Source organism: Sceloporus occidentalis, unplaced genomic scaffold (assembly GCF_023333645.1).
Source record: "Sceloporus occidentalis isolate IW3139 unplaced genomic scaffold, rSceOcc1.0.p SCAF_9, whole genome shotgun sequence".
Lineage (NCBI taxonomy): Eukaryota > Metazoa > Chordata > Lepidosauria > Squamata > Phrynosomatidae > Sceloporus > Sceloporus occidentalis.
Genome location: NW_028316989.1, coordinates 43,895,196 through 43,920,568, shown reverse-complemented (window position 1 = coordinate 43,920,568; position 25,373 = coordinate 43,895,196). Strand labels below are relative to the sequence as shown.

Genomic DNA, 25,373 nt, shown 5'->3' with positions numbered 1-25,373 from the left:
GGCTGGATTCCTGTCTGCATGATGCTGGTGCCTAGCAGGCAACATAACACACACATCTCCTGTTTGGCAACCTAATACTCCTCCTCCCCGCTTCTTGAAGTTATTTTGCCAGTCTCAGGCTGTTCTCATACAGTAGTCAGGGAGAAAAACCCTCACAACAGCCTTCCCCCAATTTCAGGTGTGTATCCCCACTGTCTGGGGATAATGGGTTGTAGCCCAATGCATCTTCAGTGAACCAGCTTGTGCTAGGGATGGATGGACTTGCAGTCTTACTGAAATCATCAGATGATATATTTCACATGCGAGACTGCTTGGCATTTCCAGATGTACTGGAATCAATACCTATCATTCCTAGCCAGTACGACTTTGGCCATATTGTCTGAGGATGATGGGTTTTTTAGTCCCATACATCTGGAGTAAGACAGGTTGGGGACACTGCTTTTGCCTGTAGAAAAGCAGCAGGGAGAAGACTACTTTGCAGTACTTTCTCCAAGACACCAATTTTATCCATGCTGGGTTTAGAGTCGAACTGCCTCTGTTCATGAGAAATAATCCCATTCCCTATTTCTGATCTTTATACTCATCAGGAAAATAGTTGTTTTGCCTCTGGTTTTGCTTTGACCAATGCCTTGTTTAAACATTATCAGCATACATTATTCTCATTCATTAGTCCTCTGTCCCTAGGAGTTAAAATCTTTTGAGTGTGTAATAAGGATTGTCAGATTCTGTTGACGCAAATCTGGGACTATAATTTGAAAACTGTGCAAATTATTATAATGATGCAAATCACTTTAGCTTGCATTCTAATTATGCACATTAGGCACATTAACTGGTGAAGCATATTAATTATTATTATTATTTTTTGCAGCATGCTTCAACAATCACACTAATTTTTATAGTTATAACTGATCTGAAAGAAACAGCAGAGAGTGATGTTTAAAATGCTGGACTTTGGAAAAGGCAACCCAAGTTGAAATCTCTGCCGGGGCATGGAATTTAACATGTGATCTTGGGCAACAACTACCTCTCAGCAAGCATGCCTTACATACCTAGATTGCATCTTGTAGAGGGGTGGGATATAAATATATTATTATTATATGGCTTGCATCTCCAGAGTTTCGTTTAACTTTCTTTAATTTCTTATTTATTTTTTTAAAAAATTTAAAAAATAGAATACATCAACATCATATAGACGGGAAAAAAACAACACAACATAACACAATTGCATAAACCACATAAGACTTACAACTTTCAGTGCAAAGTCTGAATTAATCATGTCAATAAAACTTCAGGGAAAACCCATCAATAGAACCTTAATCCAAGTCTATGCTCCAACTACAGAGGCAGACGAAGAAGAAACTGAAAAGTTCTGCGCTGGCGTCCAGGAGGAAATTGATCACACACCAAAACAAGATTTCTTGTTAATCATAAGTGATTAGAATGCAAAATGCAAAAGAAGAAACAGAGTAGAATCAAAGAGTGTAGGGGAATCTGGCCTAGGGTCAAAAAATGAAGCAGGAGACCAAATGACAGAATTTTGCGAAGCCAAGAATTTGTTCACTGCAAGCATTTCATTGAGTGGCATCTGACCTGGGAGTCTCATCATCTGGCACTATTTTGTTGCTTTCATTTGGAATGTCTCATCATAGGGTTTTCATGGTAAAGGATTTGCAAAGGAGGTGTGCTGTGCTTCCCTCTGCAGAGTACAGTAAGTCATCCACACTCAGGGATTTTGCATCCACAGATTCAAACATCCATGGTTTGAAAGTATTTGCTCCATGGCCAAACAGTAGGCAGCCTGTATGCAACCTGGGCTTCTCCTGCAGCTTTTCACGAATGGGATTTTCAGTCTAATAAACTATATATTGGATAGCAATGCATGGTTTATGCAAATTTCTTTTCCATCTCTTCCACCCACTGCATTTCTGAATATATAAAATGCAGGAGAAATCAAAACTGACAGATTCACTTGCTCAGGCACAGGGCTTTAGACTGCATAGCTCTTCAAAGTCTTGCTTTGAATCCTTGTGCATTCAGTCATGTTAGTGTTAAATGAAGGTAGCCACCTCTATTTTTCTGACAGGTTCCTTTTCTGTGTGGCAGGCAGGTACAACATGCAGTGTGCTGACATGTGGCAGTAGATCCTGTCCTAGGGTGCCCAGCATTGCCAACCCTTGATGTTCTGTTTCACTACACAGATACATTCTCTCTCTCTTTCTCTCTCTGCAAAACATAATATCAACCATGTGCTAATTTTCCAAATGTCAAGAGGGTTATGGGTTTTCTTCTGTCGGCAGAGGTCTGGGCACATCTAAGAGCCACATCTTAGAATCATAGAATCTTACAGCTGGAAGGAATTGCCTCTACCATGCAAGAATACACAACTAATGTTATTAGCTGCCTTATGTCCCACTTTGGAAGAAAGGTGGGATAAAAATAAAATAAAATAAAATAAAATAAAATACATTACTCCTGATAGATGGTCCTCCGACCTCTGTTTAAATACCTCCAAGGAAGGGAAGGCCACCACTCTCCAAGGCACTGTCAAACAGCTCTTAATGTCAAGAAGTTCTTCCTAATGTCTAGGCAGAATCTCTTTTCTTGTCATTTGAATTCATTGTTTCATGTTCTTGTCTCTGAAGCAGCAGAAAACAAGCTCCTTCCATCTGCTACATGACATCTCTTCAGATATTTAAAAATAGCTATCATATCACCTCTCAATATTCTCTTCTGCTCTAGTCTCAAATCGAGTCCAAAAAGCTACAGCCCAGGGAAAGCTGTCCCTTTGCACAAGCTGGCTCAAAACCTCCCCGAACGCACATAATTGTCCCATTTGTTTCTACCAAGGCAATTTGTCTCCCTAATGGAAGAATAGAACACAAAGAAAGGCAGCTCAGTTTGCTTGGCCTCCTATGACTTCAGCCATTCAGCATTTTAATCACAGGAGAAGGTCAAATGCACAAAGCTCCCCTTGCTGGCTGATGTCCTGCTGTCCATCGGTGGTTCGGACAGATGGAAGCTCAAATGCCAAGGCAACAGCATATGCCTTTCTCACCATTTCCTCCCAAGCCCAGCCATCCTTCCTGTTAAAACTGGCACAAAACAGCCTCCTTTTTTTTAGCAGGATACTCAGCCTACATGATGGCAACTTCCATTCCAAACACTGTGCTTGGATTAAATACTCTTGGTTTTCAACTTTAAGGGTTAAACATCCATTTTACCAGGATTGTTTGGATGCTATCCCCATCCCCACCCAGTTGTTTCTTTCCCTTCCATATTGTCCTTCCTGAATTAGACTCTTTGAATAAGCCAAGACAACCAGGAATGACATAATGGAAACCAACGTAGCACATTCCTATATAGGCATTCAGATCTTGCCATGGGATGACTGTGGTTGTTGTGTGCCTTGAAGTTGTTTCTGACTTATGGTTCCCTGATGGTGACCCTATCATGGGGTTTTCTTGGTCAGATTTGTTCAGAGGAGCTTTGCTATTGCCTTCCTCTGAGGCTGAGAGAGTGTAACTTGCCTAATGTCACCCAGTGGGTTTTACGACAGAGCTAGGAATTGAACCCCTTTCTCTAGAATCATAGTCCAATACTCAAACCACTATGCCATGCAGGTAAAATTAAGGCAATTGAACATGGTTGTCCCTACAATGCAGCAAAACAGCCTTCCTCAAACAGTATCATGAGGATGCTCAATGAAAAGTGGTGCCTAATGGTGGAACTAGTATTTTTTAAAGTGTTGGGCCTTGTGGGCATCATTTGGGGACCACTTCAGGCAGCAGAATGGGCCAGTAGATTTTCAGTTGATCCTTGGACAGTAATGATCCCCTATGCATCAAAGATCACACAATGAATGGTATGACGTCACAGTGCATTTAATCCATCATATTTAGTGTGTGATTACAGAGCGCAAGTAAAATCAGTTAAGAACAAGAGCAAAGGAGGGTGAAAAAATAAAGAGACAAAGAGTTTTACAAAAAGTATCCTGCACACACACACACAAACACAAACTGAGGAGAAAAGGTGAACACTTTTTGGCACTGCCAGAAATGTATTTTAAAAGAATCATGAAAACCCCCAGCTCAGCATTGCTAAATAGCACTGCATAACAACTATATACACTTGGGAAAAGAGTAAATGCTGTTGCATGCACAGTGACTCCCAATTATAGACAAACAGTGAAATCAAATATTTGGAACATTCTGAAAGCACTGAAAACCAATAGTCTCAGAGAATCTGTGGAAGACCCTTTGAGAACAACTGTGTCTCATCACTGATCTGCTGCCCACATATTTCCATGCTCCCCCATCTGCCAGTTTGTCCCTCTCTGGCACACAGGATGGACTTTCATTCATTTAGCCCATTTCGCAGCCCACCAGATCATTAGTGTGGACAGGTGCGCATAGCCTGTCCATGAGGCAAGCTCTTCCGATGGGACAAGTGGAGGATTGTTTTGCCTCTTAGTTGAAGATAAAGAATGCAGCCCATGGGTGTGGAGTCTGGCAAATGCCCTGGGTCTTAGAAGAGGTTTTCAAAAGAGCAAGCATATATTGCATTGCTTCCTCTAAGTGAAAATATGTGTGTCCATGTGTGAGAGGGTGGGGCTGGGAATTCCAGGAGCTCTCCTCATTGTTTCCCCTACAAGAGCGGTGAAAACTGTCAGCATGCAGTCTATGGTGTCCCTATACCCTGCAGCTTTTAAAATAAGCTATTTGGGGCACCAAATTGACAGGTTTCATGGCTCGGCCATGTAAATCCGTTTGGTGACCTTGAGCAAGTTACACTCTCTCAGCCTCAGAGCATGGCAATGGCAAACCTCCTCTGAAGACAGCCCCCCCCCCCCAAGAGGGCACACTTTCATCATTAATGGACGAACCTCCCTCAACTCAAAAGTCATCACTAGAAGGGACTGGAATGTCAATGCTGATTCTGCAAAAATTGACATGAGTTCCCTGTATGGAGTTGGGAGGTCCCCGAAATGTCCCTCAGACAGTCTGTGCAACCTCAATGAGTTCAGAAAAAACATCAGGAATAAACTCTTCTAGAACATGGCCACATAGCCCGAAAACTCCACAAAAAACTATGTCTCATGAGTGTTGTTTGGACAGTAGCAATGGTGAGGAGAGGAGCTGGGTCCATTGATGGAGGAGGCCTCTTTGAGAGCATCTTGGCTATGTCCCCATTTCCCCAGAGAGTTGCCACAATGAAAACTGGAGAAGGCTTTTGCACCTTTAATGATTGTTTAGAAGAAGGAATTTCATCAGGTGTTGCTTGTTGTCTGACAAGCAACATGTGCTGAAAATTTCTCTTCTACATAAGCATTAAAGGGACTGCTGGTTTTCACTTTGGCAACCCTACAGTCTCAAAGCATGGAACCAGCATCAGGAGCATTGCAATACACACTCAGCAGCTTGTCATAATGCCAACTAGGAAACACTGTACCGATCACATATTTGATGATTAGGTAGACTGGCCTTGAGAGAAGGGGAAAGAAAGAAATGAGTTATTATATATCCATCTGCATTCCACATGAGTAAAAGGCAAGGGAGCTAAGAGGGAGAGGCAAAGTTCAAGTGAGTTAATAAGCGATGCAGGCAACCCAGCCCAAATCTTGTCAAGGATGATCTCTGCTCACTCTTCTCTCCTAATCTGTTTCCTGAATAAGTTTACACTTCACATCCACCGCTGGGTATCTTTGCCTGATGCTTCAGAGGGGACAGCCAGAGCTGGATTGATTCCTCAATTTTATTAGATTGGGTTTGGAGCATCACTTTGCAGGCTAAGACTCTGTCCTTTGAAGCCTAAGTAGGAGAAAGAGTTTAATGAGAAAGAATGGCCCTATACAGACAGGCCAAAATAATGCTGCTTCAGGTCACTATGGAGGTATGGTGTTTCAATGATGCATGCATTCTAAGAGTCTGGAAGCTGCACCAAAGCTGCACTCCAGTCCTTAGGAGTGGATCGTGGCTTTGGGGCGGCTTCCAAACTCTTAGGACGCATGCATCATTTAAACAGCATACCTCCAAAGTGACTCGAAGCAGCTTTATTTTGGCCTGTCTGTATCAGGCCAATGAGAAGCATTTTAAATTATTACTTTTATGTTCCAGAAGGAACATTTCTGACCTTATCAGAAGATTATATTTCCAAAACCCAAGTCCTTGATGGTGTTGAGAAGCCCCACCTGGCTTATCATGTAGTACTTTAGATGCAAGCTGGAGGCGGAGGCACAGTTTTGACTGTTTCACCATGAGGCCACATACTTTCCAGTGCAAACCTGTGACCAATGTGCCATTGTCAATGACATCTCAAATCTGACTGAAAGACTCTCTCCCTATATAAACCTGCCAGAGTCTTAAGATCTGGGGGAAGGAGGTGGCTTTCTCTTGATCTTGCCACCATCACTGGCTTCTTTGGTGAGGAAACAATACAGAGCCTCCTTAGTAGCTTCTCCCACCTTCTGGAATTCCCTTTTGTAAGAGGCTGGGCTGACTCCTTCCCTTGTGTGTTTATGACATTCCTATTGAGAACAAATGATTTCTATGCCTTGTTTTTCAAAATGTAACGGAGTCTTGGTTCCACAAGTGCTCATAGGAACGGCATTTTGAGCTGTTTTGTAATAGCTTTAGATGTCTCAAAGACCACAGTGACCAGCTTTGATTCTTCTATGGAACTCGTGATCCATTCAAGGTTAAACTATGAACTTCTAGAGAGAGCCATCGTTTTATAAAAGGACTGCATCAAAGCCATGCAAATGAAGAGTTTACTTTTGGTTGACCTCCACAAATAGAATGTAGTTAGGAAAAAAAAGAACTCAAATCACATTTTAAAATCCTGGTTAACAGAGTATGAAAGAGTTAGACTGATACCAGAATAACAGCCCTCAAGAAAAGAGAGTTCAGGAAAAGATGGAAAAAAAATGCATTAAGTAAAAAGAGAGAGATAGAGAGAGAAGAAAAGAAATGAATGATGAGAACAAATTTGACAGTGAAGTATCTTATAAGCAACCTATTATGAAAGAAAAGGTTACCCCTGAGAGAAAATTAGGTTTCTCATTCCTGAAGGAACGTGAAAAACATTAATGGTGAGAGAGCTGGGGGAAAAAGCCACTTGCAAAGTATCAGATGTTTTGATTTCTTTCAGATTTCTTTGATTCTTTCAATATTCCAATTTGATGAGAGTCCTTTTAAGGTTAGACAATAATGTGTTTCATGGCAAGCCCCACATAATACAGTAATTGCATGATTAGAAATGCATTAGGAAAGAGGAGGAGGGAAGTGGCACAAAAGAAATTCAGGGGGTGTCAGGAGAAACTTTCACAAAGGTGCAGATTTGTTCAAATGTTGATTTTTTAAAAAGGAAACCCACACATCCCAGTGCGAGGAAAATGGAGAAAAGCAATTAAGTTTACTCAAAGGAACCTGGGAACATTTGAAGCTGCAGAGCCTAATTTTTTGAATTATCTGTCCCAGAAGAAAAGATTAAAGCAATGAGATTCCATTCAAGAGCAATTACCTTTCTACGAACTGTGGTTGGATCCATCATCCCATGTCTGGACTTGAGCAATCCACACTTTATCATCTGCAAGTACAGATGCAGTGGAACTCCATGGAGGAGAACCACTTTGGTATGAATTAACCAGAGCTGTAGAACCTAAGAGTGACTTCGGCTGCATCTGCATGCAGAAACAATGCAGTTTGGCACTGCTTTAACTGCCATGGCTCCTCAATGCGATGCAATTCTGGGACTTGTAGTTTTGTGAGATATCAAACCTTCTCTGTCAGAGAGCTCTGGTGCCGCAACAAACTACAAAATCCCAGGATTCTAAAGGATTGAGTCATGGCAGTTAAAGCAGTTTCAATCTGCATTATTCCTGCAGTGCAGATGCAGCCTTGGAAGGCATTTGTGTGCTGAAGTCTGGACTTTTCAAAATGTTGTAGATGGGCTTGCAACTCAAAATACACACACAGAGGTAGTAAGATTAGGAAAGAGTAGAAGTGAAAATGCATTGTGATAAAGAAAAATGCTTGCCATCTGGTGTCAACCCAGAAGGGAACCTCCTTTATGGGGAAACCCAGCTTTTCAAATGCTCTCCCATTTGGGTATTGGAAAGGTGGATCCAATCTGTAAATTATCATGTGTTTAGTTACCTGTTAACAAATTATCTATTCACTCAGGCTTTTCTTGGGGGATTTTGTAGGTTCAGGTTGGTAGTGTCATGGGCCAAGAGCTGCAGGATTGGGACCCGGAGGAAGAGTCTGATAAAGAGGCTGAGGAAAGGACTCAGGCAGGGAACAGCCTGCAGCTATCCCTGTTGCAGAGTAGCCAACCCTGCTTGCTGAACAGCTTCAGTCAGCTCCTCCTGTGGAATTGCAGCCTCAGCCATCAGGACAAAGGCAAGACTCACCTGCTGATGAAACAGAAGACACAGCTGGGGTCTTAAGTCCTCAATTAAGGAGGAGGATCAAAAGGGTCCAACCAAAGGTAGAGCTAAGATGCCCAACCACTGCAAGCTAAGCAGCAAGCAAGCTCTGATTAGAACCAGCTGGTGTCAGGCGATTTAACAGCTGAGTTTGCTTAAGGAGTTGCTGGAAGCAACTTGTTTCCGGGCTAGAATGTCTGTTACCTGCATTCCTACTTCAGATTTCATGGCTTCTTTGACCTTCTGACCATGTTGGCCTTGATTCCTGTTGCTTCCCTTGACTCGAACTGCTTGGCCAATGCCTTTCTCTTAATGGACGTTCACAGGCAAGGATGCTTTCTATCTGCTTGTGATTAGTTGCCTCTGCCTGCACTATCAGTCAGAGGTTCTCTCCCAGGCAGTCTGTGTGGGTCTTTGGTGAGCTAGGACAGGTAGACATAACTACATCAATGGAGCTTTGTTGTCATAGTGCAATCTGATGATAGTAAATTCTATATTTTAATTTTTGTGTGGATTCTTTTAAATTGATTTTACCTCTTTTTAAATCCTGGTTTGAACTGAAAAATCGATATAACCTTAGATATGATAGGAATCACAAGGGCCATCCAGTCTAACTCCTGCCATATAGTAATGCACAACTAAAGCGCTCCTGAGAGTGGGCCATCCGATCTCTGTTTAAAGATCTCCAAAAAAGGAAAGTACTGATTTCATACCAGACATTACTCACCCTTTGTTTGTGTATTTCATTTTTTTCCTCCCTAGATGTAGTACTTCACATTTATCCCTGCTGAAATCCATGTTGTTAGTTTTGGCCAATCCATCAAGGTCATTTTGAAAACTGATGCTCTCCTTTCCCCAGCTGTCCCTCCTAATTTGGCGTCATGTGCAAATTTGTTAAGCATGCCTTCTATCCAGTTATCCAAGTCATTTATAAAGATGTTGAACAACACCAGGCCTAGGACAGAACCCTGAGACACCTCACTAGCCATTTCTATCCAAGATGATAGAAAACCAAAAACGCATTCATGACCACTCTTTGGATTCAGTCCATCAGCCAGTTACAAATCCACCCTACAAAACCACATTTCTCCTGCTTGTCTGCAAGAATATTATGGGAGATCTTGACAAGGGCCTTAATGAAAATATATTACACCTACAGCACTCTCCTGATTTAATAAGTCTGCAATGCTGATAAAAGAGTAAGACAGAACAAAAGAGATATGAAATTTGTTTGGCATTACTTGATTTAGAGAAAACCACATCAACTCTTAGTAATCACACTATTCCATTCTAAGTGTGCACATTCTGTTTAATGCTCTGCTCAAGACATTTCCCTGGTTTTGCCATTAAGCTGGCCCAGGTCTTCTTTTCCTCCCCTTTCTCAAGACAGGGACAACCAACATCCACCTTTTTCCATTCTTCTGGGACATCTCCTGTTCTCCAAGAATTCTCAAAGATGATTGACTGTGGTTTTGAGATTACATCTGCAAGTTCCTTTAGAATTCTTGGATGCAGTTCATCTGGCCCTGGAGACTTGAATTCTTTAGCATAGCTAGGTATTCTTTTACTATTCCTTCATGTAAGCTGGGCTACAGCCCCAGAAGGTGTTGAGCAGCTCTACCATATCTCCATCCCTTGTGGGCAGTTCATCATCTCGTCCACACAGTGGTCCTACCATTTCCATATTCTACCTCTGCCTAACATCGTGGAAAAGCCCATTTGTTTTATTTGTAACCTCTCTCATAAGCCCCAACTTGTTCTGAGCTTTCACTTTTGTTAATTTTCTCCCTATAAGCACTGGCTATTTGCATTCCTCTTTAGTGATTTTCCTCTTCTTCCATTTCTTGTGCATATCTCTTTTAAACCTCAGCATTGCAATATCATTTTAACAATAGGAAGAGTAAGTACTCTTACAGGAGTAAGACAGAACAGTCTGTTCTGTTCTGCTATTTATGGTGGACTGTGAAAGCTAAGTCCACAATGAAGAATCATAGTGATCCCATCTTTAAACTGTCATGTGCAACAATCCTCTAAACTGTAAAAATGTTTGTACAAGCACACTCTACTTACTATCTTGTACACATATAAATCCCTTTGCATACATGGAATGGAGGGTTCTGTGTAGTGTCCTATGCTGAAGTTCGGTAGTGTGCAAAAAGAGTCTTTGTATCTGAAAAGTAAGAAAATATGAACTTTTCAATCATGAATCTTATCCTGGAAGAGACTCCTTAGATGCACAATGTAGGGTTTGAGAGATACATGATTCTCGTCAGCTGTGTTCACTTTTCTGGAGGATTAAATATGTTGTTTAATATGTCAGTACTGAGATATCTAAGCTGCCTTTCACTACCTTTAAATAGGCTCCATTGCATTTGTCTGGCCTACTTTTGCATGAGGCCTAAATACGTTCGCCATGTTTCTTGTGTGCAGAGGAGGGGAGATTGGTCACACTCCATTTGTGTATGGTAATTCATGGTGTAGTAGTTTGAGCATTGGACTACAACTCTGGAGATCAGGGTTCAAATCACCATTTGGCTGTGGAAACCCATTTGGTGACCTTAGATATATTATAGTCTCTCAGTCCCAGAGGTAAAAAAAAAAAGGTAACCCTCTATCTGGACAAATCTTGTGAAGAATACCTCATGATAGATTTGGCCTGGGGTCACCATAAGTTGGGAATGACTTGAAGGCACATATCAACAAGTACATGGCAGTTAAGAGGTGCCAAACTGGATTATTTCTGCAGTATGGATGCAGCCCATTATGGTGAGATGGATTGGTTACTGTTTAAAGGATGCCAATTTGAAATGTATGTCTATATGTATACATTAGTGTATACAGTTTTTATGCAGTTCTTCATCCTCTTTTGTGTTCTTATTGCAGAGGGATGGGGAGCAATTGCATTTCCCCGCCTATGTCAATGGCAACTTACTTAATTATAGACAGTTTGGGATGTGTAAGGGAACATAGTGAGAGCTACCGAACCCCTATGGTTTGAATGTTTACAACTGTGTGAATATCACAGAGCGCTGATCGCATCTGGCTTTACTTTGAGAACATGTTCTCCTTTTGTAAATTTATATTGAATTGGAGATAAGGAAAAACATGTTATCAGAAATTATAACATATTACTTAATTGCTACTTTGAAAAAGAGCCAGTTGCAAAATACATGATAAGCTGAGGCAAGACTTATAAACATTAATTAACTTTGAGATAATGGCTAGAAATGTAGTTTATGGAGTTACATAAACATGTTTTCTTTTGCACTGAGCTACAGGAGAATTATATCAAAAATGCATATGATACCACAAACGGTTTCATGTATCATTTTGTGGTATTGTTTTTGCTGCTGTGCGCCTTCAAGTCATTTTTGACTTGTGACAACCCTAAGGTGAACCTAACATGGGATTTTCTTTGCAAGATTTCTTCAGAGGAGGTTTGCTTTTGACTTCATCTATGTATGAGAAAGTGTGACTTTGTCTATGGTCACCCAGTAGGTTTCCAAAGTAAAGAGGGGTGTCAAACTCTGGTTTTTCAGAATCCTAGTCTAGCATTCAGATGACTACATTGCACTGGCTTTCCAAAATTATAGGAATTATTGTCCTGAGTCCTGCTAGTTAGTCCCAATGAGAAAAGACCCATTGACTCAATTGTTGAATGGTGAATCTACATGCAGATAAAGTCCACTGATGCAAGGGGAGACACCAGGAGGTCTTCACTTTGGTAACAGAGGTGAGGATAAGTGTAAGACCTGACAGAACTTCTTTCTTTGTCCATTGAAGAAAGATGTCAGTCCAACTTTATTTGGGGAAAGGGGCAAAGCTATAAATACAGAATCTGGCCTCGTTGTAAGGAATCAGCAACATATTATGCCAGAAAACACGCTTTCATGTGCAGACCTTTCAGCTAATACATATGAAAGATGAGACTTTATTTTGTAGTAGACTGTCCTAGGTGTTGAATGCACAGCCTGGTATAATATTTGCTTTGCTGTCCCCCCCCCCCCCCCCCGGTGACCTTAAATCAAATGCAGACAGAGCTACCTTGACGTCTGGGGACAGTCTGATCTGCTAGATACATTTGAATACAGCACAAGCACAAACACAAAACAGAGCCATAAAAGCAACTTCAACAAAAGGAATTATGTAGAAGGAGGTGAAGGTAGGAACAACTTCAAGTACTGCTTGGCGCCTTGAAACCATGTACTCTGGGATTTGGCAGCACCGACAGTGACCGAGGTTATGTTTTGCTTTCATAAATGACATTTCGTTATGTATTTCTTCTTCCTCCCCACTTTCCCTGTAAGCTTCATCTATCCAGCACTGACTTTCTGAGGACCTCAGGCTGGAACCATGCACTTTCCCAAACTTGCACCTGTCAGGTTACATTGCATTTGTTTTTTGTATTGACATGGTTTAATTTCTTATTTGGGATGGGTTTTAAAGACAGAGTCCACAACATGTGATGCTAAATAAACTGCTAAGGTTCAGTCTAGTATCCAACTCCATTCATGAACCTTAAAGAGTTAAAGAAAATCCTCTTCATCATCCAGGCCCATGGATCCGAATGTTTAACCCTCCGAAGTATAGATTTGAACCTTGTTACCATTTTTATGGTACTGAAATCTACTTCCTTTTGTGAGAAACTTTCACACTTAACACCTATGTTATAAGCAGATACATGTTCTCTTTCTACTGGGAACAGTTGTGTCTTTTGAATTTGACTAGGACAAATGGAGCAGAATTTCATTTTAGCTCTGGTTTGATAAATTTACCCAAGTTTGCAAATATTTTCATATTTGGGATGAAATAACTTGACGTTTTAAAAACGTTAATGTGGGAGGTGGCAAAACTGAGATTATCTCTAGCATTTACATACTTTTGAGATGGCAAAAGTCGATGACATCTTTTAATGGTAGTGGGCATGCTGGAGGGGGCATAGGCATGGTTCTCCATGGAGCTCCCTTCAATTCCATTTTACTCCAGCAATAGATAAAATGGCTTAATGAGAAGAATCACTTTCCATAGCTTTTGAAAGTCTCATGAAACATTTATGACCAATTGCATTTCTATTGCAGAGTTCTTCTGACAAGGATGTGATTCTGAATATCTTACGGGTTCTCACAGACCTTCTTTCTGTTGGTAAGTGGCAAGTTGGAAACTTCATGTGCAGGTTGATGTTATCTGCCTTCAAGGTGGCTCTGACTTATGGCAACCCTCACATAGTGTCATTGCCATCCTCTTTGGCTATATGTGACTTGCCCAAAGTCACACATGGAAACAATGGGTTTCCATGGTTGAGCGGGGATTCAAACTCTGGTCTCCCAAAGTACTAGTCCAACAGTCGAACTATTGCATGTACAAGATGGAGATACACAACCTAAGGTTAGGTAGATTTCCAAATAACATCTCTCCAGAGTTGTGGTTGTATAATTTTCATTCCATGCTCTTGCATAGAATAATCTCTGAGACCTACCTGTTTAGACCAGGAATTATGTGGCTGTCATTATTTGAAAAACAAACACACAGAAGTGTTAATGCATAAATCAGCCCTGGCTTTCTCAAAACCCTTGAAAAATGTTGAAAAGTGGACTAGATCTCTCCAACAGAATAATAAATCTGGCAAAGCAGAACCTAAACAATTACCAGCTCCTCACTACTAACAGGGTCCAGCAGAGAAAGAAATATACAAATGTACTTTTACTTATAACACATGTTCATAAACAAATGCATGGTCAAATGGAACAGAGAGAAATGGTTGTGGGTTAGAGAAATGCAGAAAGAGAGAAGATAGAAAACATCAACAACCAGAAATAATCATAATGCAAATGATATATCAATGGGTCTAGGCATACAGAGGTTGCTAAGTTTAACAGATGTGTAGTAAGAGGACTCAGGAGAGGCTTCCTTAACTGTTCTTTCCTTGGTTTTCACCTAGGGACAAACAGGAGGCTTCACTACACCATCAGCAAAGGCGGCAGTGAAGCACTTCTCCAGGCCATGGTGAATGCTGCCCAGGTGCCCATGCCAGACTATGAGATCCTCTTGCCCCTGTTTCGCCTGTTGGCCAAAGTTGGCCAAAAAGGTAACATTCCTAACTTTGGCTATATGTGAATCATTGTGTTGTATTCTCAGCTTTGTCTTTGTGCTTCCTCTCACATACTTCCAAGATGTAGATCTTTTTGCTGCCAGAAATGCAAGATCCCTGGATGTGGTACATACATTCTCTGAGGGGTGGAATACTTCCACTCAGCCTGTGAAGAGAGGCTTTTCCTTTTAAGGATAACATTGTTTAATAGCTCAAAAGAGGTTGAACACATGTGGTGTGGTGAACGGAATTGCCAACACTGAGTTTGTCTTCACTGGCCAGAAAACTTTGGGCATCTCCCAGAGTACTGTGACTCCAAATTTTTGCCCAGATTCCTCCCATTACTCTCTTCAGCATGCTACAACTCTCTATGCATCAGCTGCCTTCCAGCACAATCCCCGTTCTTCACCCAGCGGTGTTGCTGATGTCACAATGAGTTGTGTGGCCATGTTGTTGACACTGGACACCTCATTCTAACTTCAGAGGGACTCGCACCCTCTGATGGCTCTTAGGGACCATCTGGGAATGCAACCTCCCATTGTCACTGTGGAGAGGGCACACAATCAGGACACAAGTGTGTGTATGTGTGTGAGGAGGAGGAGGTCCACTTTACTTCCATCCAGAGGACTGAGATCAAGCCAGACTATGCAACCTCATTACCACAAGACTGGAGAAATGCAGTGTCCCTTAGCTGATATATTTACTTGTGAACATGAGCCCATATTTTCTGAGATTTGCTACAGATAAAGAAAGCAGCAGTGTTACAGTAGAACCTGAAGCAGGTAGAACCTGAAGCAGATAGAATCAAAGAGCTGCAAGAGACCTTATGAGCCATCCAATCCAACTCCATTCTGCCATGCAGGAAGACATAATCAAAGCACTCCTGACAGGTGGCCATCCAGCCTCTGTTTAAAAACCTCCACAAAAGGAGACTCCATCACCTTCCTACGCAGCATATTCCATTATCACATTCAGTGGAATTTAGTGGTAGGTCAACCAGTGTCTGGCTCTGCATCCGTTCTATGGCCCAAGCAGTAGCCAAGAAATTGTGGCAATTCCTGTCCCAACAAAAATGTGTTTTTTTTCTGGGTTTTTCGGGCTTTGTGGCCACATCCTAGTAGAGTTTCTTCCTGACATTTTGCCAGCATCTGTGGCTGGTATCCCCAAGATGCCAGCCACAGATTCTGGTGAAACATCAGGAAGAAACTCTTCTAGAACATAGCCACAGGGCCCCAAAAACCCACAAAAAACTATGGATGCCAGCCATGAATGCCTTCAACTTCACATTAAAAAATGGTTGGTTCTCATTCATCTGGGCCCACAAATAAAGTCTCAGTGGAACTTTTCCCTTAATAGCTAACATAAAACCAGAGCCGTAGCTCATCTGTTGGCCTCCCTGTGTCCTTGAGAAGATGATGCAGCACTTATCTAATGTCTATCTGATGCCAATGTTCATATTAACTGAAAGAGCTGGATAAGTGAAGCAAACTAATGTGAACATATATTCACAATGTGAATTTAGTAACTCTGTCATAAAGCATTTTTCTGCAAAGCATGATTAGCCAAAAATGCCACATTACTGTCAGGAAAACCAAAGCATACAAAACCTCTATGCATAAATGAAAGGGTACCAAGAACTCTACATAAAACAGCTTAGATGTGTCCATAGAAGACCTCTGTATAAGTTTTGATATTCCAGTACTAGAAAGTGTAGTTTGCTCTGCCAATAACTGGAAGAGGTACCTCGGTTGTTGTTCTTTCCTTCATCGTTTGCTGTCTCTCTCAGATAAGAAATTTGGACTGAAAGCACAAAGACTGGGAGCGCTTGATATGACACTCAACTTGGCAAGGAAAAATATAAATCACCAGAGGAATCTCACCCACTGTCTTTGGGCACTGCAAGTTTATGCTTCTAGTGGTGAGTGTGTGTGGCGGCTTCCATTCATCATCTGTTTGACACAATCGCTAATGCTTATGCCCTTCGCAAACACACACAAGAAATGTAATTTGCATTGGTTCTGGAATTTACAGCAAGCTGATGAAGGCCAAAAGGAGGAAAAAAGAATTAATTAAACAAGTTGGGGGGAACCACCCCCCCCCCCAAAAAAAAAGAAGAAGAGATTTTGCCCTTTAAAATCTCATCCTGGACTTCACAACAATATGATCGCAACTGGTCTTGATGATTTTTGCTGACTATAACATGGCCCAAATGATCCTCTCCCATACAATAGTTTTAGAAGTAGCTTGCTGGACCATCCAAGCATAAATTTGCATGTTGGAGTGGTGTGTAGGGATGCCAGAGTGACAACTAGAGATGCCTCCTGTACCTTTAATGGTTGTGTAGAAGAGGGAATTTCAGTAGATGTTGCTTGTTACCTGGTTGCTTGATAAGCAGCACTCATTGAAAATCCCTCTTGTATAACCATTAAAAGTACAGGAGCCAGTATTCAGTCTTGCAACCCTAGAGGCGTGCAAGACTTGATCTACCTTGAGTCTCCCTAACCATCTAATCTGTTTGCACTATCCTGTTGCATGGCAGACCTGGCTCTGAGTAGCAGTTTGTACCTGGTCCTTTTCTACATGAGTGTCGATGATCACATCCCAGCACATTCCTGATGTGTCTACTCTTCCCCAGCTGCTCTCACATTCATCGTGACCTCTTCTAACCCACAAGCGGCTTGTACTTGGGAGAATTCTAACTGGGCCATCAGCATTTGGCCCAGCTTGACATTGCTTGGTGTTATAAATCTTCCCCCTGAAGATTTAATGTTACTGGCGGTTGGCCCTGTAGGTTTCCTATGCATTAACTCTAGAGTCCCCTGGTTTCGCACTATGGACCTTCCTGGGCAGGGAGCCAAGCCTCCAGGTCCCAGTCCTTTTCTCTGAGATAAGCATTATTTAAAAGGGTGAATGTAATAGAGATGGGAGTTGAAATGCATCTTGATTTAGATTACAGCATGCTGTGTTTATTCCCACCGCCTGGCATTTCAGTGCCTTTACTCATGCCCTGCTTGCTGTCTGGGGCCTGGTCTTCACACACAGCAAAGTGGTGCTGAAATGCTAAAAGGTAGGGCCAATGTTAGGGTCTGGTGGTGGTGCAGATCACAAGATCAGCCCAGGACATTTTGCTGCCTGAGGTAAAGGACAAGATGCGTCCCTGTCACTCCAGGTACAGAGGCTGACTGGATCAGCAGCTGAATTATCCTTCAGTGCTGGCAGTGAGGCAGCATCTTCCATCATCCTGGAATGCAGGAGCCTCTTTTAGGAGTGGGTCACAGGGCAGGCAGCATCGTCTATAATGCAGGGACATACATCTTTTCTTATTTCATTCTTGCTTGCAAGAACAAATAATTCCAAACCTTTCTTCTCCTACTTCTTCTACTGGGTGAGATTATGTATCCCAACTGGAAAATCAAGTACCTCCCCACCATGTGTCCAACTTGTTTACTGTATCTTTTTTGTGAGGTTTTGGCAGTGAGAAAGATGGATAAGCATTGTGTGCCAGAGTCCTATTTCAGGGCTCAAACTGCTACACTACACTAGCTGCTACTAAATAATTACTTACTTGTGTCATAATTCCAAATATATACAACTGCTCCTTCTTCTGATCCTAACTGCCTTTTTCTTCCCTTCACACAGTTACAGCAGGAACCATCTTGGGTATTAATGGAGCTATGGAGATGCTTTTCAAAATACTCACTCCTTACACCAAGAAGCACACCAGAACAACAAGGTAGGCTTGGAATCAGACACTACCTTCTTGAGACATCTGGGAATAACACAAAAAGTAACTTTGGGAAGCACTGTTTAGGGTGTGTATGTATAGAAATCTAGTCTGTAAGCCATCAAATAGTCATCCACGGATGGGAGAAGGCACCTATATTTTCCAGATACTGGAGGTTAAACAGATCATATAGGAAGCTGATTTTCAGATTAATCTTCCAATAAAGCTTGAAGGGTGACAAACTATGTGTTTATTTTTAGGTGCACTCTATGCCTCTCTGGCCCTTGCCAAGACTGAGAGCTGCCCCAGGTCTCTAGTGTCAAGCTAAATTTAGTTAGGCAGCTGTCTGCTCAGTCCTCCTGTCCCCAGTCAGTTCTCTGAGCAAGATTTACAAGGCGTGCATGCCTTTATAAATGCACAAGGACACGTGCGTTTGGATACTGTAGTCAACCCTGCTACTCTAGCTTCCATTGCTTTAAGGTAGCAGGCAGCAATTCTGGGAAGAGAGGTTGCGCACACCTACACCGACTCTGTTAATCTGGAGTGCTATGCTCCAGACCCACCCTGGGTTGAAAAGATGTGGACCATTTTACATGTCCACATGTGCTGCTGCGCAACACTGGCCTGTCTCCTTCCATGCTTCCACCATCACTGCCTCAGCCTTGCCAGGCAAGCAGCTCCCTGTGAGAGTCTCACTTTTGTTGAGGTCAGAATAGGGATTCTACATGATCAATGAGGAGGATAAAAGTAACCCCATCCTTGTTGATCACATGGCAGGTGTGCGTACACATGTGGTGAGTTAGTAGACATATGGACAGCTGGGTCACTCAAGATCCAGCTGTTGTCACATCCATGGCACCTGGGTTCACATTGGAATTCCCTGGAAACTCTGGAGTAAACCACAGGTTCTCTTAAACTGCATCAATGGCTTAAAACAGTGGTTTTGTGGTGGATGTGGCCATATGTCATCTGGACAGATCTCACTGAGACTTCAGTGAGCTTAGTGTATATCTTAATGTAGGCAAGCCCTCCACACAAGATATAAGCAGAACTCTGAGCATAGATAGCAAAGGAGGGATAGTTTGCAAGAACATACTCTTGAGCATTTCATAGATGAAAACCAGGATATGTGTGACAAAGCAAACTCCTTATCCCTCTATATCACATATGATTGCTGCTGTCAGGTCAATGTGCTAAACACCAAAAACAATCAGCAAAGACAAGTATGACCCAATAAATTTTGCTGCCTAAATCAAGCAGCATATCATGTCCCTCCCCCAGTCACCCAAGTCAAGGTGTATCAGTTGTTATTTTGGTGGATGAGGCAAAAAATATCGAAAGGCCTTCTTGCTACACCTGTAAATCAAATAACCAATTAAACCAATAAGAATGTGTTGCTTTTCATGACCTCCCCAGAAGTCCTGGCTGAGGCGGCTACTTCACTTTGTCCAATGGTAGGGTTGGCCCTAAGCTGTGAAACAACAGCAATAGTTTGCATGGGTGAAGAAACAACATAATGCAACCCATTCAGCACTGTCTTGTTTTCATTTTGGTGTATTTCTTTATCACATCCTCCTTCCCATCTGCTAATGTGGCTAACAAACTGTTCATTTGCTAAAAATGCTAAGAGGGCCCAGCAGATGTGCAGCTTCCTGCAGCTGTCTCTTTAGCAAAGCTTGGTTAATTCTTGGGGGGTAATAGTGGCATCTATTTAGCTCTTCTGATCACATTATGTTGCTTGAGAGACAGTATGGTATAATAGCAACCGTACTGAACTTGTGCCAGCAGGGAAACCCGACTTTAAATCCCTCAGTCAACCATGAAATTTAATGGTGGCCATTGAGCATCTTCTATTTTTGAGTCTCACAATATAGCAACACTGGGCAAGGTCTTACGTTTCGGATATCATTGGACTGCATCTTGCATCATCCCTTTACGCTATTAGACTGATGGGAATTGCAGTTCAGCCAAAAAAGAGAAAACACCAGAATCCACTCAAGTATTCATTGCAAGTGTTAGACTAGGACTTATAAAATATCTCTTTCTAATCAATTGCTGTAGCAACACTCAAAGAACAACAACATTGATCACAAGAAACCTGTATTGTGTTCTATTAACAAAATAATGATGGAAAATGGAAGCACTAATAATAACAATCAATTTCATAACCTGAACCATTCATTAAAAAATAGCGTACACAATGAAAATCTATATGTTCACAATGCAACCATCAGGTGGGAAGACATTAAATTGATGTGGAACGTTCCATGTATAGTTAGATGAAAAAAATCACCATGATGTTTTCAGTTCATCTGAGCTGCTCTTGTGTATTATTATTATTATTATTATTATTATTATTATTATATTATTATTATTATTATTATTATTATTATTATTATTATTATTTATATTATTATTCAAAACATTGGAAATTGCAGTTCGGCATCATTTGAAGGACCACAGGTTACCCATTTAGCCTTACAGGGTTGCTGAGATGTAGAGAGATCTTGTATCATCTTTGAGACTGAAAGAAAGAAGTTGGCAGCATGAGCTTTTGTAGACTTCAGTCTACTTCCTCAGATGCTTTTGGTGGAATGGAAGCCAGGGACAGATATATATATATATATATATATATATATATATATATATATATATGCCATATGTATGTGAGACAGAAGGAAGGTTGCAGTTCACTCAAATAAAAACAAAAAGGTGTAGCAAACAGATATATGGAGCCATGCAAAAATTACTGCTCAGAGGAAGGATTTAAAAGAAAGGGAGACAACGTAGGAATTACTTAAGAAAGGACTGGATAAATCTATCACATAAAACTTGATGTTTAACCTTTATTTTTCAAAGTTTCTTCCTAAAGACAGCATTCATCATAACAAAAAAGTTTTAATACTATATATTAATGTAATCACATCCGCTTTCAAGTCATGTGTAACCTTTCTTTGAATTGAAGATATTCCCATTACTTATCTCTGGTCATAAGATCATTTTCCCCCACATAATGCCTTACATTAATGAGCACATCATTTCCACATCCATCTTCTTCTTTCCTTCATTGTCCCAGAAATCTAAAAATCAGCCTTCTCTCTCAGTTGTGTATAATATTCGGGTTTAAACTGAATAACTACTTCACAAACCTTGCATTCTTCCTCTGAATAAGGTCTTGTAGAAGCTGTCGAGCATTTATCTACTCGCCATGTTTTATATTATACGTTTTGCTTACATGTAGAATTATACAGTGGATCTATAAATCCATAAACACATATAAAAAAGATTGTTTGAGGTCAAGCCTCTGTTTCCTTTCTGAAACGTGTTCTTTTGGTTTCATGATTTGTTTCTAAAAATGGTTTACAATTAAATGATATACATCACAGATGATTTGAAAAAATGATGTATAACTACCAATTTTGTCTGCATGGCACGAAAATATCTTTATAATCTGGTATGTATAAACTTGTATATCTTTATAATCTTGGTGGGAGAGTGTGATTATTCCTGTCCTATAGTTTAAATATAGCCAATTACTATCTGCGTTCATTAGATATAAAATTATAATTAGGGTTGCCAGACTGTAAACTGGAAAGAGGCCCTGTACTTTTAAGAGGGAATTTCAGCAAATATTGCCTATCATTCAAATAGGTAACAAGCAACAACTTATTCTGCACAACCACTAAAGGAACAGGAGCCCTCTCAGTTTTTACTTGGACAATTGCAATTGAAATGGATGCATGTAACAATCTGAAAATGAGCATCAGCGATGATCAGAATTATGCCTGCGGTTCTAATGTCACATTTTCACAATTTGTTGTTGTGTGCCTTGAAGCCATTTCTGAATTATGGCAACCCTAAGGCAACCCTATTGCAGGAATTCTTGGCAAAACTGTTTTTTCAGTGTGGTTTGTCATTCTGGGTGGCCATGAATGTGACTTGTCCAAAGTCACCCAGTGGGTTTCAATAGTTGAGCAAGGTCTCTCAGTGTCCTAGTCCAACGCTCAAGCTACTATACCACACTGACTCATTTTTCACATTAACCTTCTTATTACTATTACTATAGCAATGCCTTCAATCTTATCTGCCTACTAGCCTTCCTCCTCCTCCTTACATCTCAAGGCCAAGTGGTTCCTCAAAGCAACAAGCACCTTGGTTCAGCACCTTGGATAGCTCAGTTGAAGTTGAACATAAAGCCCAGGCTGGATTCATTCGATTGGGCCACTCAAGTCAGTCTGTGAGTTAGTATTTAATTAAATAATTAAGTAAATAATACTTGACGACAACAGATACAAAACAATACAAAAACAATAAAGCAGTAGTGGAGCAGATGCCATAGGTTGACCAACTTAGGTTTCTTGCCTTGCCTCACTTTGCCTCCCCTGTTCCTCCCCTCTCTTCTTTTCTCCTCTCCTCTTCTCCTCCTCATTCCTTTCTTCTCTTCCTCTCCTCTTCCCCTACCCTCTTCTCCCCACTTTTTTATTCACTTCCCTTCTCTTCCCCTCCCTTTTGTCTCCTTTCCTTTCCTTTTCTTCCCTTCCCCTCCCCTTTTCTCCTCTACTCGTTTCCTTTCCTTTCCCCCTCATCTCCCCTCCTTTCATCTTCCACTCTTCTCCCCTCCCCTCTCCTCCCTTCCCCGCTCCTCTCTTCTTTCCCTACTTATTTTCCTTTCCTTTCTATCTATCCCCTCTCCTCCCCTCTTTTCTCCTTCTCCTCTCCTCTCCCCTCCCCTCCCCTCTTCCCTTTTTTCTTCTCTTCTCCTCTTGTTTTTCTATAAGGTCTGTAAGGAACTATGGTGGTATGTGAAATAGGGTTGGAGGTCTAACTGTCCTGGCTGAAGGTTTTCAGCCTACGCTTTGAGAAGAGGCCAGGGAATTTGTGCCATTCCACTCCTGTAGAACTCTAAAATTTAGGACTTTGACCATTTCATAACCTAAGCTTTGAATTAGGCTGAGAAATGAACTGGAACCAATGAAATCTCTTAAAAACAAGTAAAGAAGCAAACCCAGCATTGAGTGGTGCACTACTGTGAGAAAACCAGTGGCTTTGAAAGGCAGTTCCTTGTCGAACATATTGCACAATATTCCAGCTTGGAGGTTAAGAATCCATAGTTACAGAGTTTATTTATTCTTTATAGAGTGTCCTACATAAAGTGAGTGAAGCAAGAAAAAAACCGTCCCTGCCCCGAGGGGCTTACATTTTAAATTTTGACAGGAGGGGAGTTGGAGAGAGATATGAGAGGAGAGGCAATGGAGAAGTCAGACACTCAAAAGAATCGATGAAAATGCATGGGTTTTGCTTCAGTTGTTGTAAGGAAAGGATAAGCAGATATATTGGACAACATCTCCTATCAATCCCAGCCAAAGATTGGCTAGGATCATGGCTATGCTGACTGTGGATAATGGAAGCTGTAGTCCATTACATTGGGAGGGTGTCAGGCTGGGGGAAGGCAGATTAAGATTAAGCCAAAGGTTTTATGGGAGAGGAGGACTTTTGAGAAAGGACCCTCCCCTCCACCATATAGATCAGTAGTAACATGCATTGTGACAGAAAGACCTAGATATTATTGTTGCTGATATATGTATTTATTTATATCCTGTATATCTATGGCTATACTGTTGTTGTGTACCTTCAAGTCATTTATGGCACACCTAAAGCATCCCTATCATGGGATTTTCTTGACAGGATTTGTTCAGATAAGGTTTGCCATTGCCTTCCCTTGAGGCTGAGAGATTGTGACTTGCCCAAGATAACCCAGTGGGTTTCATGGCTGAGCAGGGATTCAGATCCAGGTCTCCACCTTAATCCTATGCCATACCTAGCATTGAAATCTAAGGGAACATAAACTTGACGTTGCATTCCTATGGCATGATTTTAGTACCTTAAAACGACTTTGACTATTGCAGAGCTTCCTTTCTAAAACAGACAGGACTGAGCTAAATATAATATTAGCTATCAGTTCTTCTGAGACTAAAGTTATGTTTTTTGGATGCAGCCCACTCCATTTCACTTGGATGAACAACTTGCTCCTTTTTAAATATCTGGGTAAGTATGTTTCAGTGAGCAGGGCCTGAGATGTACAGTACTTAGTATTCAAAGCTTGCCAACTACCAGTTCAATGAATGATACCCATGTGCATCCTAGACATCTGAAACATCCAGAGGAAATTCCTCTTTGATTTATGTGCGGTGTGTTTTAAAGAGTTGGGTTCAGGGGGGTCTGCAGGGGCAGAAGTGCTCTGCAAAACAGTAGGCCTGGGAATTTGTTGGCTTCCAAGATGTACGGCCTCCTGCGACAGTTCAGCTCCTGAAGACATGATGGATGGGCCCTTGCCCCACTTAACTGACTAAGCAAATCCCACTTGCCCTCCCTCTGTCCTTCCTGCTGGATCACTGCCTGTGATTAGAATAGTGTTTAGCCAAGGGGCACTTTACTGCTCCAGAGACAGAGAGATATAAGGGGAATCAGACATGTACTCGTCTGCTGGAGAGATTACAGGATATATCTGGCTGCTTTGGGTCCTTCCAAAAATTCAGATTCGATGCTGGTGGAAAATGCATTCCTGTTGAGAGTGTCGTTACATGCAAAACTTGTGCAGCCCTTATCTCAGGAATGCACAGAACAACCCTTGTGAGATAGCTTAATGCACAAATATCTTGGCCTGAAGCCTGTGCTACTTGGACTAGAGCTTCAGGATCCTGTAGTCATTGGCTGTGTAGGCTAGGGGATTCTGGGAACTGTAGTCCAAAATGTAACCTTTCTAAACTTTGCTTGGGAAGCTTCTTTTCAAAAGTAATCAATTACCATTATGAATGCAACTGTCAAGTAGGTAGTTAGGTAGTTATTATTATAGTGTAATTGCCATCATAAGGTGCATCTACACTGTAGAAATAATGTAGTTTGGCACCACTTCAAGTACTGTAGCTCCACTCTATGGAGTTCTGGGAATTGTAGTTTTACAAGGTCTTTAGTCTTCTCTCCCAAACAATGCCAGAGTCTCACAAAACTACAAATCCCAGGATCCTGTAGGATGGAGCCCTGGCAGTTGAGGTGGTGTCAAACTGCATTATTTCTACAGTGCAGATGTATCAGTAATGAAAAATAACTGTTTTCTTGTGAATTTATCAAAAAAGGAA

General features: G+C 41.4%; 1 protein-coding gene across 1 annotated transcript in view; it reads left to right on the top strand.

The window, feature by feature from the left end:
• The window catches only part of AGBL1 (AGBL carboxypeptidase 1), a 310,343-nt gene that overhangs the window by 6,433 nt on the left and 278,537 nt on the right, over positions 1-25,373 (top strand). Inside the window, exons 2-5 of the mRNA XM_089538005.1 lie at positions 13,504-13,567; positions 14,364-14,510; positions 16,300-16,431; positions 18,153-18,246. Of these exons, the coding sequence (XP_089394131.1) occupies positions 13,504-13,567; positions 14,364-14,510; positions 16,300-16,431; positions 18,153-18,246 (437 nt within the window). The remainder of the gene's footprint in view (positions 1-13,503; positions 13,568-14,363; positions 14,511-16,299; positions 16,432-18,152; positions 18,247-25,373) is intronic.